The sequence below is a fragment of the Schistocerca serialis genome, chromosome 4 (assembly GCF_023864345.2).
Source record: "Schistocerca serialis cubense isolate TAMUIC-IGC-003099 chromosome 4, iqSchSeri2.2, whole genome shotgun sequence".
NCBI classification, from domain to species: Eukaryota; Metazoa; Arthropoda; class Insecta; order Orthoptera; family Acrididae; genus Schistocerca; species Schistocerca serialis.
This window is the reverse complement of record NC_064641.1, coordinates 550,555,672-550,576,163: the sequence shown is the minus strand read 5'-3', so window position 1 is coordinate 550,576,163 and position 20,492 is coordinate 550,555,672. Positions and strand designations below refer to the sequence as shown.

General features: G+C 41.7%; 1 protein-coding gene across 3 annotated transcripts in view; it reads right to left on the bottom strand.

The window, feature by feature from the left end:
• LOC126475277 (cytochrome P450 4e3-like) overlaps positions 1 to 20,492 on the bottom strand; it is a 95,527-nt gene that overhangs the window by 35,901 nt on the left and 39,134 nt on the right. For 2 of the 3 annotated variants that reach the window (XM_050103031.1, XM_050103032.1), the window contains exon 4: positions 7,141 to 7,368. The exons of the other annotated variant lie outside the window; for it this stretch is intronic. In XM_050103031.1, coding sequence (XP_049958988.1) covers positions 7,141 to 7,368 — 228 coding nt within the window. The remainder of the gene's footprint in view (positions 1 to 7,140; positions 7,369 to 20,492) is intronic. 3 annotated transcript variants of the gene reach the window in all.

The window sequence follows — 20,492 nt, the reverse complement described above, 5'->3', positions numbered from 1 at the left end:
TATCAGTTTCAAGAATTGCAAGGTGATGGGGATTGGCTACCTAGCTGCTGGTAGACCTTTCTGGATGCAAAGTCGTGGTCCAAGAACTCTTCTGTTCCTGACGTTTCGTCCAGGTCTGATTTAGACATCCTCAGAGACGCTCCTCCACTGAATCTTGCCGACTGGACTCAGCAGAAGAGCACCGCTGAGGATGTCCAGCACAGATCTGGACGAAACGTCAGGAACAGAAGAGTTTCTGGGACCACGACCTCACATCCCAGAAGGTCCACCAGCAGCTATGTCATCTTGTCCTGAAAGTCTTCATTATATGATTGTCTATATTTTTTTCTTTTTCTAACATTGCTGGAATTAATTCACAAATATTGTTTTCCTTCATAATGCGAGAAATAACTTTGCGAAGACGTATTTATCTCAAGAGGTCTAATGTGTCTAGAGTTCAACACAAATCATGTTGGTCCTTCTGTAATTTTTTAAAAGGGATAAATTCCGAAACGAAGTTTTTAACCCTTCTGGCACTCTCTCGTTGTTGGTTGCTGCTAACTGGCATTTCGCTTCGTTCCATCGTAAAGGAAAATTTCAAACGTTTTCACGTAATAAATATAGATGTTTTCAATCACAAGTGATGTTGAATCCGGGGCTTGCCTCTTCAATGAATTCCTGCCGCCATCATTGGGAGACTATTTCACAAATCATCATCGAGCAGAGTTGCGCTAAGTATTATGCTTCTGCTTCTTCTTCTTCCTGAGACTGGCATATCATTTGAAATCCTGCGAACCATAGATGAAGGGTAACAGTCGTATTCCAGATTTCCATAAAGCATTCGACATGGACTGCTGACTGTTAACGAAGGTACAAGCGTGCGGATGAGGTTCCCCTGCATGTGTGTGGCTCGAAGACTTCTTAAGTAACACAACCCACTATGTTATCTTCGAGGGCGAGTGTTCATCAGAGACAAGGGTATCCTCAGGAGTGCCCACTGAAGTGTGATAGGATCGCTTCTATTTTCTGTATACATAAATGATCTAGCGGACTGGGTAGGCAGCATTCTGTGGCTGTGTGCTGATGATGCTTTGCTTTATGGGAAGGTATCGTCATTGTTGACTCTAGCAGGATACAAGGCGACATAATACGGAGACGAAATGTCGACTTCAGGTTATTGGAAGAATTTTAGGAAACAGTGGTTCATCTGTAAACGAGACCGCAAATATGGCACTAATGCAACTCATTCTTGAGAATTGCTCGAATGTTTGGGATCATCCACAGGTTGGATTAAAGAAAGACATTGAAGCAGTTCAGAGGTGGGCTGCTAGATTTATTACCGTTAGGTTCAAACAATTCGCATTTACTACGGAGATGTTTCGGGAACTCAGATGGGAATACCTGGATGGAAGGCGACGGGCGACGTTCTTTATGAAGAGACCTGATGAGAAAATTTGGAGAAACGACATTTGAAGCTCACTGCATAACGATGCTACTGCCACCAACATGAATTTCGCGTAAGGACCATGAAGATGAATTCAGAGGGATTAGGGCTCATTTGGAGGTATATAGACAGTAGTTTTTCCCTTGCTCTGTTTGCGAATGAATGAGAAAGAAATGACTAGTACTGGTACAAAGTACCATACATAACGCACCATACAGTGGCTTGTGGAGTATGTATTGTAAATGCAGATATACCAAAAAATTGTGCTCTTAAGGGGCAAACCTTTGCAGGATCTTATTACCAAAATCTCCTGACAAGGTTTTAGGTGGCCGACAAGACAAGCAGACCCAGGAAGCTGTCCAGCGGCGTGTTTTACTCCACGACGTCACCTCGGCTGATTCCAGATGGGAGAAAGAGACACATGATGCCTTTTAGGCTACCAAAGTTTGCCTCAAACTATTATTCTACTGAAATGTGCGATTTTACCTGCGTGTGGATATAGCTAGGTAACTGGGCTTTGCACGGTTCTGTTTAGAAAGGATGGCGCGGTAGAGTCATATGGTAGAGCCGTATATGTCTGTTTTCGTACCCTGCTGCTAAACTGGGGGCCAATAATATCATATACCTGTAATCCCGCAGTCAAATAGTCTAAGCATTGCTTAGAATTGCGAATTTAAAATATAATAACTTATAACAATATTAAAAAAAAGAAATGTTATAAACATTTGTCACACTCAGATCACTTACAGTAAGTGCAGACAATAGAATGTTCATCAACAAATAATCCGAAATTCTTGCACAAGTTCAGTGACATTAGGATATTGTTAGATATTGGTTAAACAATTACTTGGACCTGCTTGCCGGAAGAATCTTCTGACACTCTTGTCAGTGTTCTATAAAAACAATAGCAATCGCCGTTGTATAGGTTTATATCTATAAATAAACCTATACAACGGTGATTAGTACTGTTTTTATTGAAAATTGAACAACTGTAGTCCCATGCTCCACCACAAGATGGAGTTATATTCACTTTTGTCAGTGGTGGTGGTGTCAGCTAATACATGCCACTGGCCACATTTACAGTGGTTTTTGATAGCCACTGTGATCAACATTTAAATACAGTTATTGGCAGATATATTAAAATATTCATTAAGTAAATACGCAATTCAACAATATGTGGCATGATCATGCTGCATTCAGTTGCTGTGCTATTGTGGAAAATATGATGTTCTGACAGATATTTCCGCAGTGAAAACGATATAAAAACATATAAAATCAATACAGAAAATAGATACATATGTTTAACTTTCAGCTGTGATAGCTATAAGGCTACGCTACCTTCCAAGATGTTTTATGTTGACATGCCATGAAGTTTTTAACAGTTGTTAATTTCAAGGTTATTTGTGAAGATATTCTGTCAGTGTAAATCATTAATTTTTCCAGCTTCTGAGATTCTGAAAATATTGTGGTTTCATTGGATATGCCTCAATTTTATGAGATCCCAAATGTGTTCAGATTTGCCTTACTCTGGAACTGTTATTTATTATTGAAATTCTAGGAATTGTCTTCTGCACTCCACCCTTGCAAGCAACCAACGTCTATGTTCTCTCTGCTCTGGGAGTATCCATGTCCAGTCATGTGCTGACTGCCCTTATACCTGATTCCCAAAGGAATACCCAAGTGGCCTCCTAGCCCTGCTGACTCGTAACCAGCCAAGCAAGAAAATTCACCTCTCCTCAGTACCATTTCTAGACGAACGAATAGTTTGCCTCAGTGATTTATTCCTCCATCATTGGATGAAGAAACCATTGCATTGCAGGCCTTTCCAAAATGGTGATGATGTGATAATAGAGGTGGAATGTTACCTGGACAGCAAAACGCAGCCTTCCACAATCAACATATCTGCCAAAGCATCAATCGCTGGAAAACGCGTTGCACTGGAGGATGGTTATGCAGAGAAGAATTAACACCACATTTTATGATTGCAATTTGAATTTTTCGAAATCATTATTATTATTCTTATCATTATTGCTCACGGTTACTTTCTAATAATAAATGATATGTATTACAATTTTCAATTAAAAGATCGCTCCAGGCGATTCAAAGTTATTCTGTAACATGCACAAACAGACAAATATATACAGGATGAGTCATTTAAGACATAACACACCTTTTATTTCGTGAACTGGTACACATATCGAAGCGCGGCTTTCAGCAAATGTTAGATTTTCGAGGGGCACGTATTTTTTGTTTGGTTAATGTATTTTAGCGCTAGTATCAACGGAGATTTTGAAGCAAGTAGGTTTTCTTAAATGGAACCGTATACATTTTATAACTGCATTCGATAGGCATTGAGAAGACAATTACAGTGGCATAGCGTTTTTAATGTTGGCGTAAAAAATTCGAGGTATGTCCTAGAATTTGAGAACACGGAATCGGCATTAGCTGGTAAACACCGACAGGCAGAGCTCTCATGCTACGCTGCGTCAGATTGTCTACACGTTTGCCTGTTGACTTGCCTACACTGCAGACCGCTCATTTCTACTTTAAAATTCGTTGCATGCAGACGTGTACACGAATGAGGAGAAGTTGGATATACTACTTGTATATGGTGAACGTAAAAGAAATTCCGTAGAAATAGTACAACGGTATAGTGATATCTATCTGGATCGCCAATGTCCGACGCACCAGGCAACTGCACGAGTTATTAAGACGCTGGTGCGGACAGGCAGTTTGAACCTCAAAAAGAGGACAAGAAAGAAACTGCAACTGAAAGAGAACACGAAGAAGCGGTTCTGGCTACGACGCTAATGAATCTGCACAGTGGTACGAGACATATTGCCAAGGAATGTGGAATCAGCCAGACGAGTGTCATTCGCACCCGCATCGAGAGAATTTCCGTCCCTATCATCTGTCATTACATCAGGCACCCGACGGCCGTAAATTCGAACGCTGTACAAAATTTTGTCGGTTTTCCGTTCAGCAAGTGAGAGACGATCCTTTTTTTTCCAACGTGAGCTCTTTACCAATGAAGCAATGTTAACAAACAAGCTAATGTAAGTTTGCATAATATACATTAACGGGCAGCCGATAATCGACACTGGCTTCGTTTGGAGCAACATCAACGGCCATGGTACGTAAACGTAAGGTGGGGCATCATAGGAAATTACATTGTGGGATCTTAACTCACCTCAGGCGTTCAAAATGGATATTCATACGCACCCTTTCTGACGAACATTCTGCCGGTTTTTCTAGAGGAGGCACCATTGGATATTCGACAGTGTACGTGGCTGCAACACGATGGCTATCCAACTCACTCGCCCCAAACGCAAGTACTGAATAAGAAATTTCCTGGACGTCAGGTAGGACGAAATTCTGTTGTCACTTGACCTGAGAGATCCCCCGAATCCTCTTGATTTCTTTCTTTGGGGAGCACCCAGTCGTGCAGCCTATGACGAAACCCGAACTTCGCCAGCCGATATGTGTCGCCGAACCGCCAGACCATGCCTACTATATCATCTACCGTAATTACATCTGTTCACCGTTCTTTCGAACAACGATTGCAAAAGTGGTTTCCAGTTCGTCTTCAACAGTTAGAACACATGCTTAAATAAAGGACAAAGTTTTAGAAGACAAAATTGATGTTATATGATTTGGGTGGTTACCAAATCATTGTTAGTAAACTGTTTCTTTCATTTACGTGTGTACGAAATTGCATACAGGGTAACAATTATTGAACTACATGAAAAAAACATAAATTACTTAGAAACTACGGCATGTACACACTTAATTGAACATGTAAACGTAACTGCAGGTATTCGGCTTTAGGTTATGACATGTTCGATATGCCTTCCATCATTGGCGCTGATGTGGCGCAGACAAATAGGTAAATTCTGTATGGCCCGCTAAAATGTCGGAACATTGATGCTGTCGATGACCTCCTGAATAGCTGTTTCCAGCTCAGCAATAGTGTGTACACCTTGTTTTTAACATAGCCCCACAAAAAGGAGTCGCATGTGTTCAGATCCTGAGAATATGGCAGCCAATTGAGGCCCATGCCAGTGGTCTCTGGGCACCCCAGAGCCATAATGCGGTCCCCGAAGTCCTCGTCCAGAACATCACTCTCCTGCTTCGATGGGGTCGAGCTCTGTCTTACATGAACAACATCTTGTCGAAATCCGGATCACTTTGAATAATGGCGATGAAATCGAAAACCTTCAGGTGCCTTTCGGTAGTCACCGCGCTATCAAGGAATATCGCACCGACTATTCCGTGACTGGACATTGCACATTACACTGTCAGCCGTTGAGGGTGAAGAGACTTCTCCATCGCGAAATGCCGATTCTCAGTACCCAAATGTGCCAATTTTGGTTATTCACGAACCCACCCAAATGAAAGTGGGCTTCGTCGCTAAACCAAAACATACTGCTTACACTGATTCCCGTCACGCTCTGAGGTCAATGGAGCAGTTTGAACCTTCTAACGCAAACTGCTCAGAAGTTATGACGATTTTATTCCATATAGTTCAATAATTGTCACCCCGTAAGTCGAAAGCGTTATTGCACTCAGCTGGTGACATTGTCGTTACGCGCTTACGTTCAACAAGAAACGACGTTTCGTTAAAAGGAATATTCATTTTGTGGTGTACAGGAGGTCACCAAAGTATTTTTAGCAAAATGTTTAGCTCAACGAATGTATCCCATATGATATAGCCGGCCGAAGTGGCCGAGCGGTTCTAGGCGCTACAGTCCGGAACCGCGCGACCGCTACGGTCGCAGGTTCGAATCCTGCCTCGGGCATGGATGTGTGTTATATCCTTGGGTTAGTTAGGTTTGAGTAGTTCTAAGTTCTAGGGGACTGATGACCACAGCAGTTAAGTCCCATAGTGCTCAGAGCCATTTGAACCAACCATATGATATAAATAAGAGAAGAGTTGGTAGGGGCAGTTGTCCGACTGCATGTATTTTGCTTCTAAGGAGCACACAGCCACGTACAGGATAAATAGGTCAAATCACCTTTCTAACATTTAGATATTTAATACAGTTGTTGCTTTTTGTAGGATATAAGACCTCTTTTTTTAAAGAATGAACAATTGTTTTCTCCGTTTCAGATCAAATAAATGTGGGAGGATACACAAATGTGAAAGAATTTTCCTAAACGCTTTGTGATGGGCTAGAGACTAGTTCGTGTCAAATTTCGATAATCAGCAGTCGTAGGTGAATCTGCATCTAGGTCGTAAGTTGATGCAAGGGGAAATACAGCTTCAATCTCGCAGCGCAGGCCTCCCTTACGGTATACACCTATGCAGCTGGTCCGTGATAACTGCTCGGCACGCACCACTAATGCCGTTTCTGGCCGCCGTACTATCACATTCTAGGACAGTCCTTGAATTTTTTAACGACAGGTTTCAACATCAGCATTAACAAACGTTATATTACTGTAATAGTCTTCTCAAGAGCTGTCGAATGCGGTTATAAAAAGTATATGGTTGCATTTAGAAAAACCTTCCTGCTTCTATGCCTTCTTTGATAACAGCGCTAAAAACTTCAATCACACACACACACACACACACACAGACACAAACAAAAGTGCCTCTCGATGCTCTAGCATTTACCGAAAAACCGCGTTTCTATATGTGTCGCTGTTCACGAAATGAAAGGTGTGTTACGTCTTGCGTGACTCACCCTGCGTATACACACACGCGCTTATTTATTTACCTGAATTAACTCCAGCCCACTGATGAAAACATCAACGGCAACAGCTTGTTTTTTTCTATCAGGTTCCAGTTCATCAAAACTGATGCCATACATAGAAAGTGTAAGAAAGTGAAAAGACGTGTGCAGAAGCATCTTGCTTATATCTACTTCATTACCATTTGCCTCTGTTAGTTGTGAACACAGGAACTGTGCACCTTTGTTGAATGCCTCTGTGTAACCATGCAAAACCTGCAAAATAATTGTTTTAGCTGTATTAAATAGCAAATGTGTTATCTATCTTATTATTCTATTTTAATTATTTTATTTTTTAATAAAATGATATAAACATCTGATACCTGACATGCTCATTAAATCTTAATGCCTATGGTAACCTTAAGATTTCATCTTCACTATCGCATTCCAGAAATGTGTGGCTTAGATACCTAATCTTATTGTTCCTGCAGATGGTTACCAATATCAGTTTTTTCATTAGTACATTTCTCATTATAAACTATTAGTTAACACCTACAAATATAATTAATGTGGACTGTGATTCCGTTGGTCATCTAAATAGGTCATTTGTCTGTTCAGAGAATACATTTTACTTCTTCCGTCTATAGCCCGATTTATCTTCATTTCTCTGCTACCCAAGTACTTATTTTCATGAAGTTGAAACGTGACAAGCTATTTTCCGAGCCTTTTTCATTCTATATGAAGCTCATTAAGGAATGAGATAAAGATAACGGTGAATATTACGAGGCATGTTCAGAAAGTAAGTGTACTGTATTTTTATATTTCTTTAGAAAAAGTGTATTTGAAAAAATTACACGTTACCGTTAATACAACTGTCGACAATTTTTCGTATAACTGTCATCCCATTCAACGCATGTGATGAGTCGTGGCACAATCTTCTTCATGCCCTCCTCGAAGAACTCTCACACCAGCTCCTTCTCCCTCTTCAGAACCTCTCTCTGCACCTGTTCGTCCGTTGAAAACGTAACTGCATTTATGTGTGCCTTCAGGGAAGTGAAAAGATGAGAATCTAAAGGTGCCAAGTCAGGAGAACCAATTGAGTCCAAGAATACATCGGTGTCTCACTGTGTTTGAGGACAGATATTTTCATGCAACAAGCACACTCCTCTCATCAGTGTTTCCCTCTTTTGATTTCGAATTCCCTTTGAGCTTTCTAAGGGTCTCACGATATCTTTGTGCATCGTTTGTCAGCCCCTGAGGCAGAAAATCGACCAAAATGTTGACATTTCGGTCACAAATAACTGAGGTCATGACTTTTTTTTTTGTCCGAAATTGTGGAGTTGAATTTGGTGTGACGCCATTGTGACGACAGTCTTTTTGTCACAGGTATATAATGAGCTACTCCCACTACATCTCAGTAACAATAGAGCTCAGACATTCAAATTCAAGTCGCTCAACAAACTAGCAGCCGCTAATGACCTGATTTTCCTTGTTCTGCTCTGTTACCAATTCTGCCACCCGTTATCCCGGCATTTCTGTGTCTCGTATCAGAGCATTCTGAAGAATTGTGAAAACGTCGCAGAAATTTCATCTACTGTCAGTCGGTGGTTTTTACGAACAGTTCCTTGTTTTTTTTTCCACTAACTCACCATTTAAAATGCAAGGTCTTTCTCGCCTCAAGAACATTTGTTCTCTCTCCACTAAAGTTCCCACACCAATTAAACACACTAGTTCTGTTCACAATGTCTTTCCTATAAACTGTTTTGATTCGTGAAAAAATTTCGGTAGGTGTTATTTCTTCGACGAGCAGGAAGCGGATCACAGCATGTGGCTCGCATCTGGCGGGATTTCTTACTGACATCTTTCACGCAAATGGACAATAGAACGTGAGTTTACGTACCACCACTGAGAAGCCCACTCTGGGCAGCGGATTGCTCTCTATTAATAATTGTGGCCAACCATCGGGAAACAAGAAAACCTCAGTCCGTTATCGTCACCGTACACCTAATTTCTGAACAAGCCTCGTTCACCAGGCAGTGTTTATTAATGTACATCGAATCCCAGGGACTCAACATACTACGCTCTTTCCATTTTCATTTCTTTTCATTGTAACTTGGTGGTGGAACAGCCTATTTTATGGATGACTTTTGGGAGTGTAGGCAGGCACAGTGCCTTCGAATTGGGACAGGGTGGACAGATCACGACGAAGAAAGAGCGGCTCAGCCTAGTAGTAGAACTGTTGCTGTGTCACTACAAAAACAGCCTGAGAGCGCAGCTTTCCTGTTTCGAAAAAAAGCTTTTGTAGATAATCATCATTCAATTTCCCACAGAAACACAGAGTGCTGAAATAATGGACCTTGTCTTGAGTACGGCTTTCTAATTTCATAGGGGCTTTAATGTGAGTGTAGTGTTGGGCGTGAAACCATGACATTGGTAAATTGGTCAGTGGCGTCACAGAGACAGACCTGAAGCAACAGTTTTTAGAAGTGGGAAAGCTATTTGTGATGTAGTTGGATTGGTGTCATTATAAATTTTCTTGTGAGATTCTGTGTGCTGGAGGAATCCATGCCATTGGGCCGTTAAGTATGAACTTTTCACCATTGGTGGACAGGTAAAGCTCGGCGGTAAAACGCTAGGAAATAGCGAGATGGTGGTGAGAGTTCACAGCGGATGGTGTTCTGAGGGTTTGGTCAGAATGCTGAAGTCCAAGTCTGGAGAGGTGTCTTAGCGGACGACTGGGCTTCGGAGTTGCAGCTGCAACACTGTGTCCATGTAGCATTTCTCAGCAGTGGGTTTCACAAAGTACTAATAAAATTCTCATTCGTTTCTAGTAATCAATTTTTGCTACAAAACTGCAAATTAAAAAACATGCGTATTTTGTGTATTGGTTCAGTTCGTCCAAACCTTCCATCTTTGACATTTCACTTTTCTGATAGTCGAATAAAAATTAATCAGTTCTAATTAGACACTGGTAAATCAAATGGTTCAAATGGCTCTAAGCACTATGGGACTTAACCTCTGAGATTATCAGTCCCCTACACTTAGAACTACGTAAACCTAACTAACCTAAGGACATCACACACATCCATGCCCGAGGGAGGATTCAAGCCTGCGACCGTAGCAGACACGTGATTCCGGACTGAGGCTCCTAGAACCGCTCGACCACAGCGGCCGGCACATTGGTACATGCTGGGCCATATCATATACATTTGATCTTCCAGCGAAACTGACGTCACGCAACAATTCGGCTGAATTTTCGTGATGGAATGTTCGGTACTTCAGTGCACACTCTTAAACCGAGATAGTACATCAGCCCGGAACAATTTTCAATTGTTCGTAATGCTGTTGCCACAAGTATTTCTGATGCTCTCTTCGACAATCATTTTTTCTGTCCATAACAGCATCTCGGTAACAGTGATCACTATTTATAAATAGAAAACTGTCCAGCAGTGAACGGAAAGCTTTTTCACGTAGCTTTTATTAATTCACATACGTTATATCTGTTATCAGAAGTAGCACTCTCCTGATGGCAGCCATTTGGCGTTGAACACATTGCTCATGATGCAGGTGGTACTTACCTCTCTTAAGAGTGCCTGAAACTAAGGGGCTGTTATGCATACCCTAGTCGATGATACCCTCACTGCAATCAATCACTCTGAAGTTGTTGCGCAGTTGTTCAGGTTCAAATTTGTTTTCTATCTGCATCGGTTATTTGGTATATTCTCGTGAATAATATATTGATATAGTGCAAATGATTACAGTGAGAGTAATCGAGGATGCACGTCGACATGGACTGAGAACAAAAGTCGCAAAGAGGAAAAATATCGGCAAAGTGCTTGTTTACTGTGACAGTTCTCTGTGGCTGAATGGGAAAGTGTCTATGTTGCAGCACGATAGTAGTAACAAAATGAAAGATTACCTATATTCCACTAAGGATGCTGTTGATAAACTTAATACACCACTAGACTATGAGAATGTAGACTGATCTACTTCGGCGTTCGGAGACACCTATTTGGTGCAAGTAGAGCAGAGTGTAAAGGCTGCTTAGCATAAACAATCTGGTATCAACAAGTGCCTACCATTTTTAATTGTATATTACAGCACTGAGGATGGTCACTAAGTGACCGAAAATCGATTTTGCGGAGAATAAAACAAAAAAATACGACCAATACTGTTTCTCCTTCCAATTATATCCATTATCTGGTCGTGGTGCACAGAACACTCCATGGAGTCGCCGAACATACAGTTACTGATTTGCAACTTGAGTTACGCGGACTCTGTGTGGTAGGTATTAGGTACTGGTTTCATCGACGCTACTTTACTCTACCTAGTGTGCAACTACTACTGCAGAGTGAAAGAAAGTCGGAAGGAAGAAATATAAAGATAGGTGAACTGTTCGATCAAAGTGACTGAGAGCGAATAAGGAGACGAAAGAACGACAGAATGACCCCGCCACGCCGCACGTGGGTTCAATCATTGATTACCTCCATCCAAATTCACGGATATATTGAATGTATTAAGCAATCTTTGACATTCCTTCGTAAAGGAGAGAGTCATCTTTTTTAAGCATGATGTTGTTCTTAAAATTGCTTCTATACTGCGATGTGCTACTTAGATTTATGTTATCCTTTATAAATTCTAAGTACACGTCCACATGCTTTTAATTTTCCCATTTTTCCAAGATACATCATGATGATTGTTGTTTAACTACTTCTGTACCAAGTAACCTAGACATCGGGTGACGTGTTCGATATAGACGAACAACGTATTATTGTGGTTAAAATTGTGTAATATAAGATTTGTTATTGTTACTTAACGCCGATCTTTTTATAATACTGTGTGAGCATAGCACTGTTTTTTCTAAAATAAAAAAATGTATATTTTGCCCAGCCATTATGACAAGAAAATCGAAATTAACTACTGGCAATCAAAAATAAATTACAAACATGACACAGATTACAAAATAATATTGACATACTTCGTTTAATATTTCCTTTTAATTTCTTGCCTACATTTAAGGTACTGTGAGCTTAGTTCATCATAAATATTTTTATCCTACAAAATTTATCTGTGTTATGCACTTCTGTTATACATAAAACTTCCATGTTTCTCTGATTCAGATTGTATTTTCATGTAAAATGGTCCTTAATAACATATTATCAGTTACATGGATTTATTTATCATGTTTTGTGCTGTATACAAGATGATAATGCAGTCAACCCTCACAGTAGTAGATGGTGTCGTTATGTTTACACCACTTCTCTGTCAGCCGCCAGCTGTTGGTGAACATGAACACTTGTAATCGGCGCAATACAGTTACGTTTATGCTTGCACATAGTAGTTTTACATTTGACATACCGGCTTGTAGTAATCTTCATAATAGCGGGACGTGTATATTCAATATGAAACGAACTGCAAAACTGTTGGAAAATATGCTATGATATTTTAAAGCATAAGGTATGTTATAATTACAAAGGTGGGCTTAAAAGACAATTCATTGAATTATGATATCATGCTCGCAAAATATTTTTTCTGTCAATTTGTGTTCATCCTCTTGCAGGTCCGATGTGACATCATAGCTCTGTCGAGACTGGTCATCCAGTGAAATTCCGTTTGGCAATCTTGGCTTGTCAATTTTTCTTCAGTGTTTGCAGCATAGTGAGTTGCAGAAACCAATGTAGTTGGACATTACTATTCTATTGGCTAGTTAAAGAACACCCACACGATTTAAATAGTTAAGCGCTGCTACAGAAACAGTTAAAAGATTTGGGGGGGGGGGGGAGGAGGGGGTGCGCGAACTCTTCATCAGTTGGCAGCTGGATGGGTGCGGCCTGGTAAAGTGTTGTTCTCTGCTATCGGAGCTACAAGATCGTCGCGGTACTGAAGGACTTGCTGATCATCCGTTTGAAATTTCCAGCTGGCTGCGCGGTGTATGGAAGGCTATGTGGGGACCAAAACCAATGAATCCCTACATAAATGGATTTTAGTTCTTTTAATATCTTGGGAAGGAAAGGGTGATGCCTGTTTACTAGTAACTTTCAGTGGCGCCTTTAGCACGTTGGTTTAAAAGCGAGAAGTGAATTTTGTAATTCGAGTGCATTTCTTGAGAAGGCATTGTCTGTGTTATTGGAAATTGCTCTTTAGCAAAAGCGCTTTAAGGCTCAGCTATGAAATTTGAGATCTATTATTCGATATTTGAAGTTTTAAGAGAAATTTTAGTGTGTGTTCATCTTAAATAGTGCAGTTTATCTTTTGGAATTTATTTTAGTTAAGTACTTTTAATACTTTAATAAACACTGAACAAGGTAGTTTCCTCTTTTTTTCAATTTTTGAGTTAGTTGATCGAATAAAATATAAGTTATAAAGGTCACTAGGTCGTTAGTCTTATTTAAGCAACAGATTTTCCGTACAATTTTTGTAAATCGTATCTTATTTCTATTTTAGGCCACTTGCTGTTCTTAGGTTCTCCCAATGTTACCTGCCTGAGAGGCGGCCACTAGTATTGGAACAACCCTCGTACGTTTCCAAAGTAATATTATCCAACAAGGCGGCGATGACGTTATCCAAAATGGCGGCCATGACGTTGATAAGACGGCGGATTTTGCCGGGAAGTTTGAATTTTAGGGGGAAAGTACCACGCCTCCCTCCCCCAGAAAAATGGCGGGAAGTTCAAATTACAACATGATAATGCGTCACACCACATTCATCTCTACTAAGCAAAGTAATTGGCGGGAAAAAAACTTATCTTTATTATTTAACCAATTTCAAGCTGGTGTGTTCTCCAATGGGTCTGGACCCTAACTGGCTTACTTCATATCGATGCCAAAAGAGGACGCCACCGTGACGTCGGGTGATGACGGAAGTAGCGTTATTCGAGATGGCCGTGCCCAGTGTCTTCATCACAAGCTCCAGAGCCCAGCTGACATAGTTCATATCGTGGCCACCAGAGGCCGCTACCATCACGTTGGTTGATGACAAAAGATTGTCCGCTCTCTCTCGCGCCGCGCCACCGGCCCGTGGGCATCCGACCGCTTACGTCGCACTTTCTGCCGCCACCTCCATACATGCGCCAGACATAGTCTTCTATAGATATGCTAACGAGCTTATCTGAACAAAATTGACACCAGCATCGCTCATCTAACTTATCAATTACCGAAGTACTTAATTCCATTTCAATTTTAATCATATTCAATAAGTCAATTTACATTCCATTTCAATTTTAATCATATCCAATAAGTCAATTTACAAGCTCAATATTTAATGATCAAATGAGAAGTTCCACATATTCCCATTATCAGCGCGGTGTTCATTCATGACCTAGCAGCCCCCCCCCCCTCCCCTAGAATGCTGCACTCCTATTGGATACTGTATCAGTCACGTGACTCAACTTCATGGAACCTAGGACTTGGAATCAATTTTCACCTATGCCACACCCACCTGGACTTGGAATCAAATAGTTTTCACGATCTTCAACCCAGCACCACGCCCCCTTACCGACCCATGTTGGCGGGCTAACATGTACTAACGTGCACTATCGTGGCTTAGTTTCGAAGACAGTGAACAGCATAGAAGTGATAATACTTGATTTTTCCATCTGAAATTTTAACGCAGCGAACATCATGTTAACCTGTAGCCAATTTTTTGAGTGATTTTCGAAGGGAGTAACAGAGAGAATCTCTGGCTTTTCCGCCAATCAAACTAACTCGATAAAACATTATTACGTTTCATACGATCATTAACTTGGCTATTGCTGGGTATACGAGGGAGAACCTTATTAATCCAACTGGAAGTAAATATAGTGCTCTATTTTAGCGTAGACTTGCACAGTAATCCAGACAGTTTATTATCTAGTGCCATACATCGAGAAATTTTGTACGATTTCACGCATTTTTGCACCTTTGTTTACTCTACACCCACAGTGAAAAGTGACGATAAAGAAGACTGTGTGTACTTATGTCGCAGCTCTCTACTCACTACACGGAGACCAGAGTTCCCACAAATACGACAGCTAACTCGTCATCTTTAGCAAGATTGCGAGAACTTTAAACGTAAATTTTACCACCATACTACTACTACTGGAGGCAAAAGGAGGTCGGGCACAACTTCCTTGATATATCAACCACTCATTTGTTGGGCCACAAGTTCCACCTGCTCCCACCCACTTTCATTACAGTAACAATAATTTTCCATTAGTGTATGACCCTAAAATCTGTTTATTTATCTCTGTACCTCTGCTAATAGTTTCCATAAAGCGCCTCACCAATGTTCATTTAGTAACTCTCAGTATTTAAATGTCTACGTTTCTCTGTCGTCAGGCAAAAATGGTTCAACACCATGAATTTGAACTTAGGCACAAGGGACATGTATCGTTGTTTTGAAACGGCTATTAATGTATCGAACGTCTCTCCGGACCATTTTACTTATTCGTTTATTTCATATGATATCTAACAAAGTGTCATCTTCAACTGCAGTAGGGCCCCTTCCGCCGGAGTTTCGAGTCCTCCGTCGGGCATGGGTGCGTGTGTGTGTGTGTGTGTGTGTGTGTGTGTGTGTGTGTGTGTGTGTGTGTGTTGTCCTTACCGTGAATGTCCATTATAATTATCCGGGCTGTTATGCCGTGGTCGGTTGATGAATTCTGTGTCGATTCCCAACGTTTCGTCTCCGACTGCGGGAGACATCTTCAAGGGGGTCTGTAGCTCAATGGAAGGTCCAACACACCCACTGGCTCGCTACTGACTGCCGCTAAATTCCGTGTCCGCGTGCTCCCACGCCGCGGCGTGACGTCACGTGTTTTGAAAACGTCAGTGCAAATGGCCGCTGTCCGTCGCCGTCGATCGCCGTTGCCATCACCCAGTAGTGGGCGGGTGGTACACATCTTCTTTAACACCGGCATCCATATGCCGTTTAATTTCACACCCTCCTCCTTACGGTTGAAATTATTTGAGTGTTTTGCGATTTCGATTGCCTCCCTGTAGAGCCTTTCGTAATATCCGCTTCTGGCCGCTAGTACTTGCGTCTCCTTGAAACGAATATTGTGGTTCCCTGGCTCGAAAGCATGCTCCGCAACAGCTGATCGTTCCGTTTCTCCTCTTCTGCAATTTCCCTTATGCTCTTCCAAACGTTTAGAAACAGTTCTTTTAGTGGTACGCACATAAACATCACCACAGCTGCATGGGATCCTATACACTCCAGCTTTTTCCAGTGGTTTGCGAGCGTCCTTGGCAGGCTTAAGATATTCCTGTATCTTCCTGGTGGGCTTGCAAATTACGGTAATATTCCGCTTCGTCAAGATCCTCCCTATTCTTTCCTTTACATTTCTAACAAACGGCAGGAAAACCTTAGATTTTGCAGTAGCCTGTACGTCAGTATGATTTCTGCGTGGCTGCCTCAACGCACGTTTTATTTCGGAGGACGAATATCCATTCTTCTTTAGTGCATTGTGGAGATGTTCCATCTCAGCGTCGAGCAACTCAGGTTCACAAATATTTATAGCTCTGTCCGCTAACGTCTTGATAACACCACGCTTCTATTGTGGGTGGTGATTCGAATCCTGGTGCAAATAACGGTCCGTGTGCGTGGGTTTGCGGTATACTGAGTGGCCCAAACTACCATTTTAGTTTCTAAAAACAAGCACATCGAGGAAATGTAACTTGCCGTCTACCTCCTCCTCCATTGTAAACTGAATTCTAGTGTTTATACTGTTCAGATGTTCGTGGAACCGGCTTAGTTCCTCCCTACCATGTCTCCACAGCACAAACGTGTCATCCACGTATCGGAACCATACATTTGGTTTCTTGCTGGCAGTACCTAAGGCCTGTTCTTCGAATTTCTCCATAAAGAAGTTTGCGATTACGGGACTTAGGGGGCTTCCCATAGCCACGCCATCCGTTTGCTCATAAAACTGTTCATTCCACTTGAAGTACGTGGTCGTCAAACAACACTTAAACAGTTCTGAAATATCGGCAGGAAAAATTCGATCCACCTGTTCCAATACATCATTAAGTGGAACCATGGTAAACAGCGATACCACATCGAAGCTCACCAATATGTCCTCCGGCTGGACCACTATGGCATTCAATCTGCTGATGAAATGTGTCGAATTGTTTATATAAGAGTCCGAACGGCCCACATGTGGTTTTAGCAGCGTAGTCAAAAACTTGGCTAACGAGTATGTGGGCGAACCAATGGCACTTAGTATCGGTCTTAACGGCACATTTTCTTTATGAATTTTGGGCAACCCATAAAGCCTCGGTGGTAGCGCAACCGAATTGCAGAGACCTTTCTGTACACTCTCTTCAATGGAAGACTTTTTTATTAACCGCGACACAATTCTGTGGACGCTGTTAGTGGGGTCCTTATTCAGCTTCCTATATGCTTGCGGATCCAGTAGATCAGTAATTTTACTCCGATAGTCGACCACATCCATAACCACCGTTGCGCTTCCTTTGTCAGCTGGGAGAACCAAAATACTATCGTCGTCATTCAGGAGACTAGGCTGACAGCAACTTTTTCAAAGAAAATTCAAAAAAATGGTTCAAATGGCTCTGAGCACTATGGGACTCAACTTCTGAGGTCATAAGTCCCCTAGAACTTATAACTACTTAAACCTAACTAACCTAAGGACATCACACACATCCATGCCCGAGGCAGGATTCGAACCTGCGACCGTAGAGGTCTCGCGGTTCCGGACTGTAGCGCCTAGAACCGCACGGCCACTCCGGCCGGCAAAGAAAATTCCACACTGGCTGTATTAATGATTTTTATTAAATCTGCGACCGGTTTCGCACAACTTATCGTTGCATCCTCAGGCAATATACGCTATTTATAACATAGTAAGGTTGAACATTGCCCTCTCGCCAATTCTCACCATTCACGTCCAATATACCGTCATCTGGTGAAAGCGGTAGTTAAAATTTAAAAATCTTTTTTAATTTTTTTAACGATGGGAGCGGTAATGGACGTGCAAGTTGAGAGGAACCAAGCGGCAGCGGACACGGCCTCAACGTTACTATATTATAAATAGGGTATATTGCCTGAGGATGCACCGATAAGTGGTGCGAAAGCGGTCGCAGATTTAATAAAAATCATTCATACAGCCAGTGCGGAATTTTCGGTAATGTGCTTCGTCATAATTTGAGAAGAACATATATACAACACCAGAGGGAAACATGAAATTTAATACCATTCGTTAAGACCCTTAGTGGCTCAGAGAGGAGTCCAACATGCAGCAGTAAACATTTTTTATCATTTTCCCAATAACGTAAAATGTCTGACAGGTAGCCAAGCAAGTTTTAAATCTAATCCTGGACAACTTCTTCCACTCCATTCAAGAATTTCTACTTGTAAACTAGTGCCCAGAAAAAAAACACTTGTCTTTAAGTGTATCTATATGAGCAGGAATAAAATAATAACGTGTTCATTAGTGTTACCACTAATCATGTATACATTATCTGTAAAATTACTCGTTCCGCATCATATCACCATAAGAATCATTCAAATGGTCTATTGAACATGTAACGAACTCATTAAATAACAAAAAGCTAGAATATTTCCTATATGGTCTTGAAATGTAGCATACTGTACCAAATTCCTATTATCTTTTGCTTCGCCTGCACTTTAATGACTGCACCATCTGAGATTTACGCTGATGTGACAATGTACTCAGGTGATTCACATGAAAAAGTTTCCGACGTGGTTATCGCAGCGCAACGGGATTTACCAGACTTTGAACGCGGATCGGTAGTTGGAGCTAGACGTATGGGACATTCTATTTTAGAAATCGTTAGGGCATTCAATATTTCGAGACTCACAGTATTAAGACTGTGCCGAGAATACCAAATTTCAGCCGTTATCTCTCACCACGTACAACACAGTGGCTGACGGCCTTCGGCTAACGATCGAGAAGCAGCGGCGTTTGTGTAGAGATGTCAGTGCTAACAGACAAGTAACACCGCGTGAAAAAGCGACAGAAATGAATCTGGGACGTACGACGAATATGTCCGTTAGGATAATGGGACGAAGTGTGGCGTTAATGGGCTACGGCAACAGACGATCGACGCTAGTGCCACTGCTAACAGCACGACATCGCCTGTAGCTTCTCTCAAAAAATGGTTCAAATGGCTCTGAGCACTATGGGACTCAACTGCTGATGTCATTAGTCCCCTAGAACTGAGAACTAGTTAAACCTAACTAACCTAAGGACATCACAAACATCCATGCCCGAGGCAGGATTCGAACCTGCGCCGTAGCGGTCTTGCGGTTCCAGACTGCAGCGCCTTTAACAGCACGGCCACTTCGGCCGGCTAGCTTCTCTCCTGGGCTAGTAAGTATACTGGTTGGGCCCTAGGAGCTGATAAACCGTAGCCTGGTCATATAAGTCCAGATGTAAGTTTCTAAGAGCTGGCTGTAGTGTTGGATTGTGGTGCATACCCCAAGATGCCGTGGACCCAAGTTGTCACATGGCACTGTGCGGCCGGCGGTGGCTCCGTAATGGCGTAGGCTGCGTTTATATCAAATGAACAGGGTCCTCCGGTCCAGCTGAACCGATCGTTGACTGTAAACTTATATTCGGCTACTTGGAGACAATTTACAGCCATTCCAAGACGTCATGTTCCTAAAAAACGATGTCGTGTCATCAGACAAGAATTGTTCTCTATTTTTTATCAAAAAAATTCTTGACAATTCGAGCGAATGCTTTGGCCGCCCAGATCGCTCGGCATGAATCCCATCGAAAATATATGGGACATAATGGAGTGGTTAGTTCGTCCACAAAATCGTACGCCGGCAGCACTTTCGCATATTATGGATGCAAGTAGAGGCTGCGTTCATTATTTCTGCAGAGGACTTCCAACGACTTGTTGAGTCCATGCCACATTGGACTACTGCACTACACAGGGCAAAAGGAGACCCCACAAGTTAAGAGGTATCCGGCAAGTTTTGGCGCCTCGTTGTATATTGTTCCCCTTTCTGCGTATTTGCACCATGTTTTGCTGCTCGTGTAAGTACAATTGTGAAATAATTGTCCCTTTAGTATATCTCTGCATAATATTCTTTTCCCAAATTGCTGAAAATGTAACTCTATTTTATTCGCTGAATTTCCACATTCTTAAATAAATTATGACTATAATTCTGCTTACCCAATAAGTTTCCTTTTGTCTAGTTTTCTAATCCTTATTATTATGCTGGGATTTAGATATGTTCTCGACAAAATACACTACTAGCCATTAAAATTGCTACACCACGAAGATGACGTGCTACAGACGCGATATTTAACCGACAGGAAGAAGATGCTGTGGTAAGCAAATGATTAGCTTTTCACAGCATTCACACAAGGTTGGCGACGGTGGCGACACCTACAACGTGATGACATGAGAAAAGTTTCCAACCGATTTCTCATACAC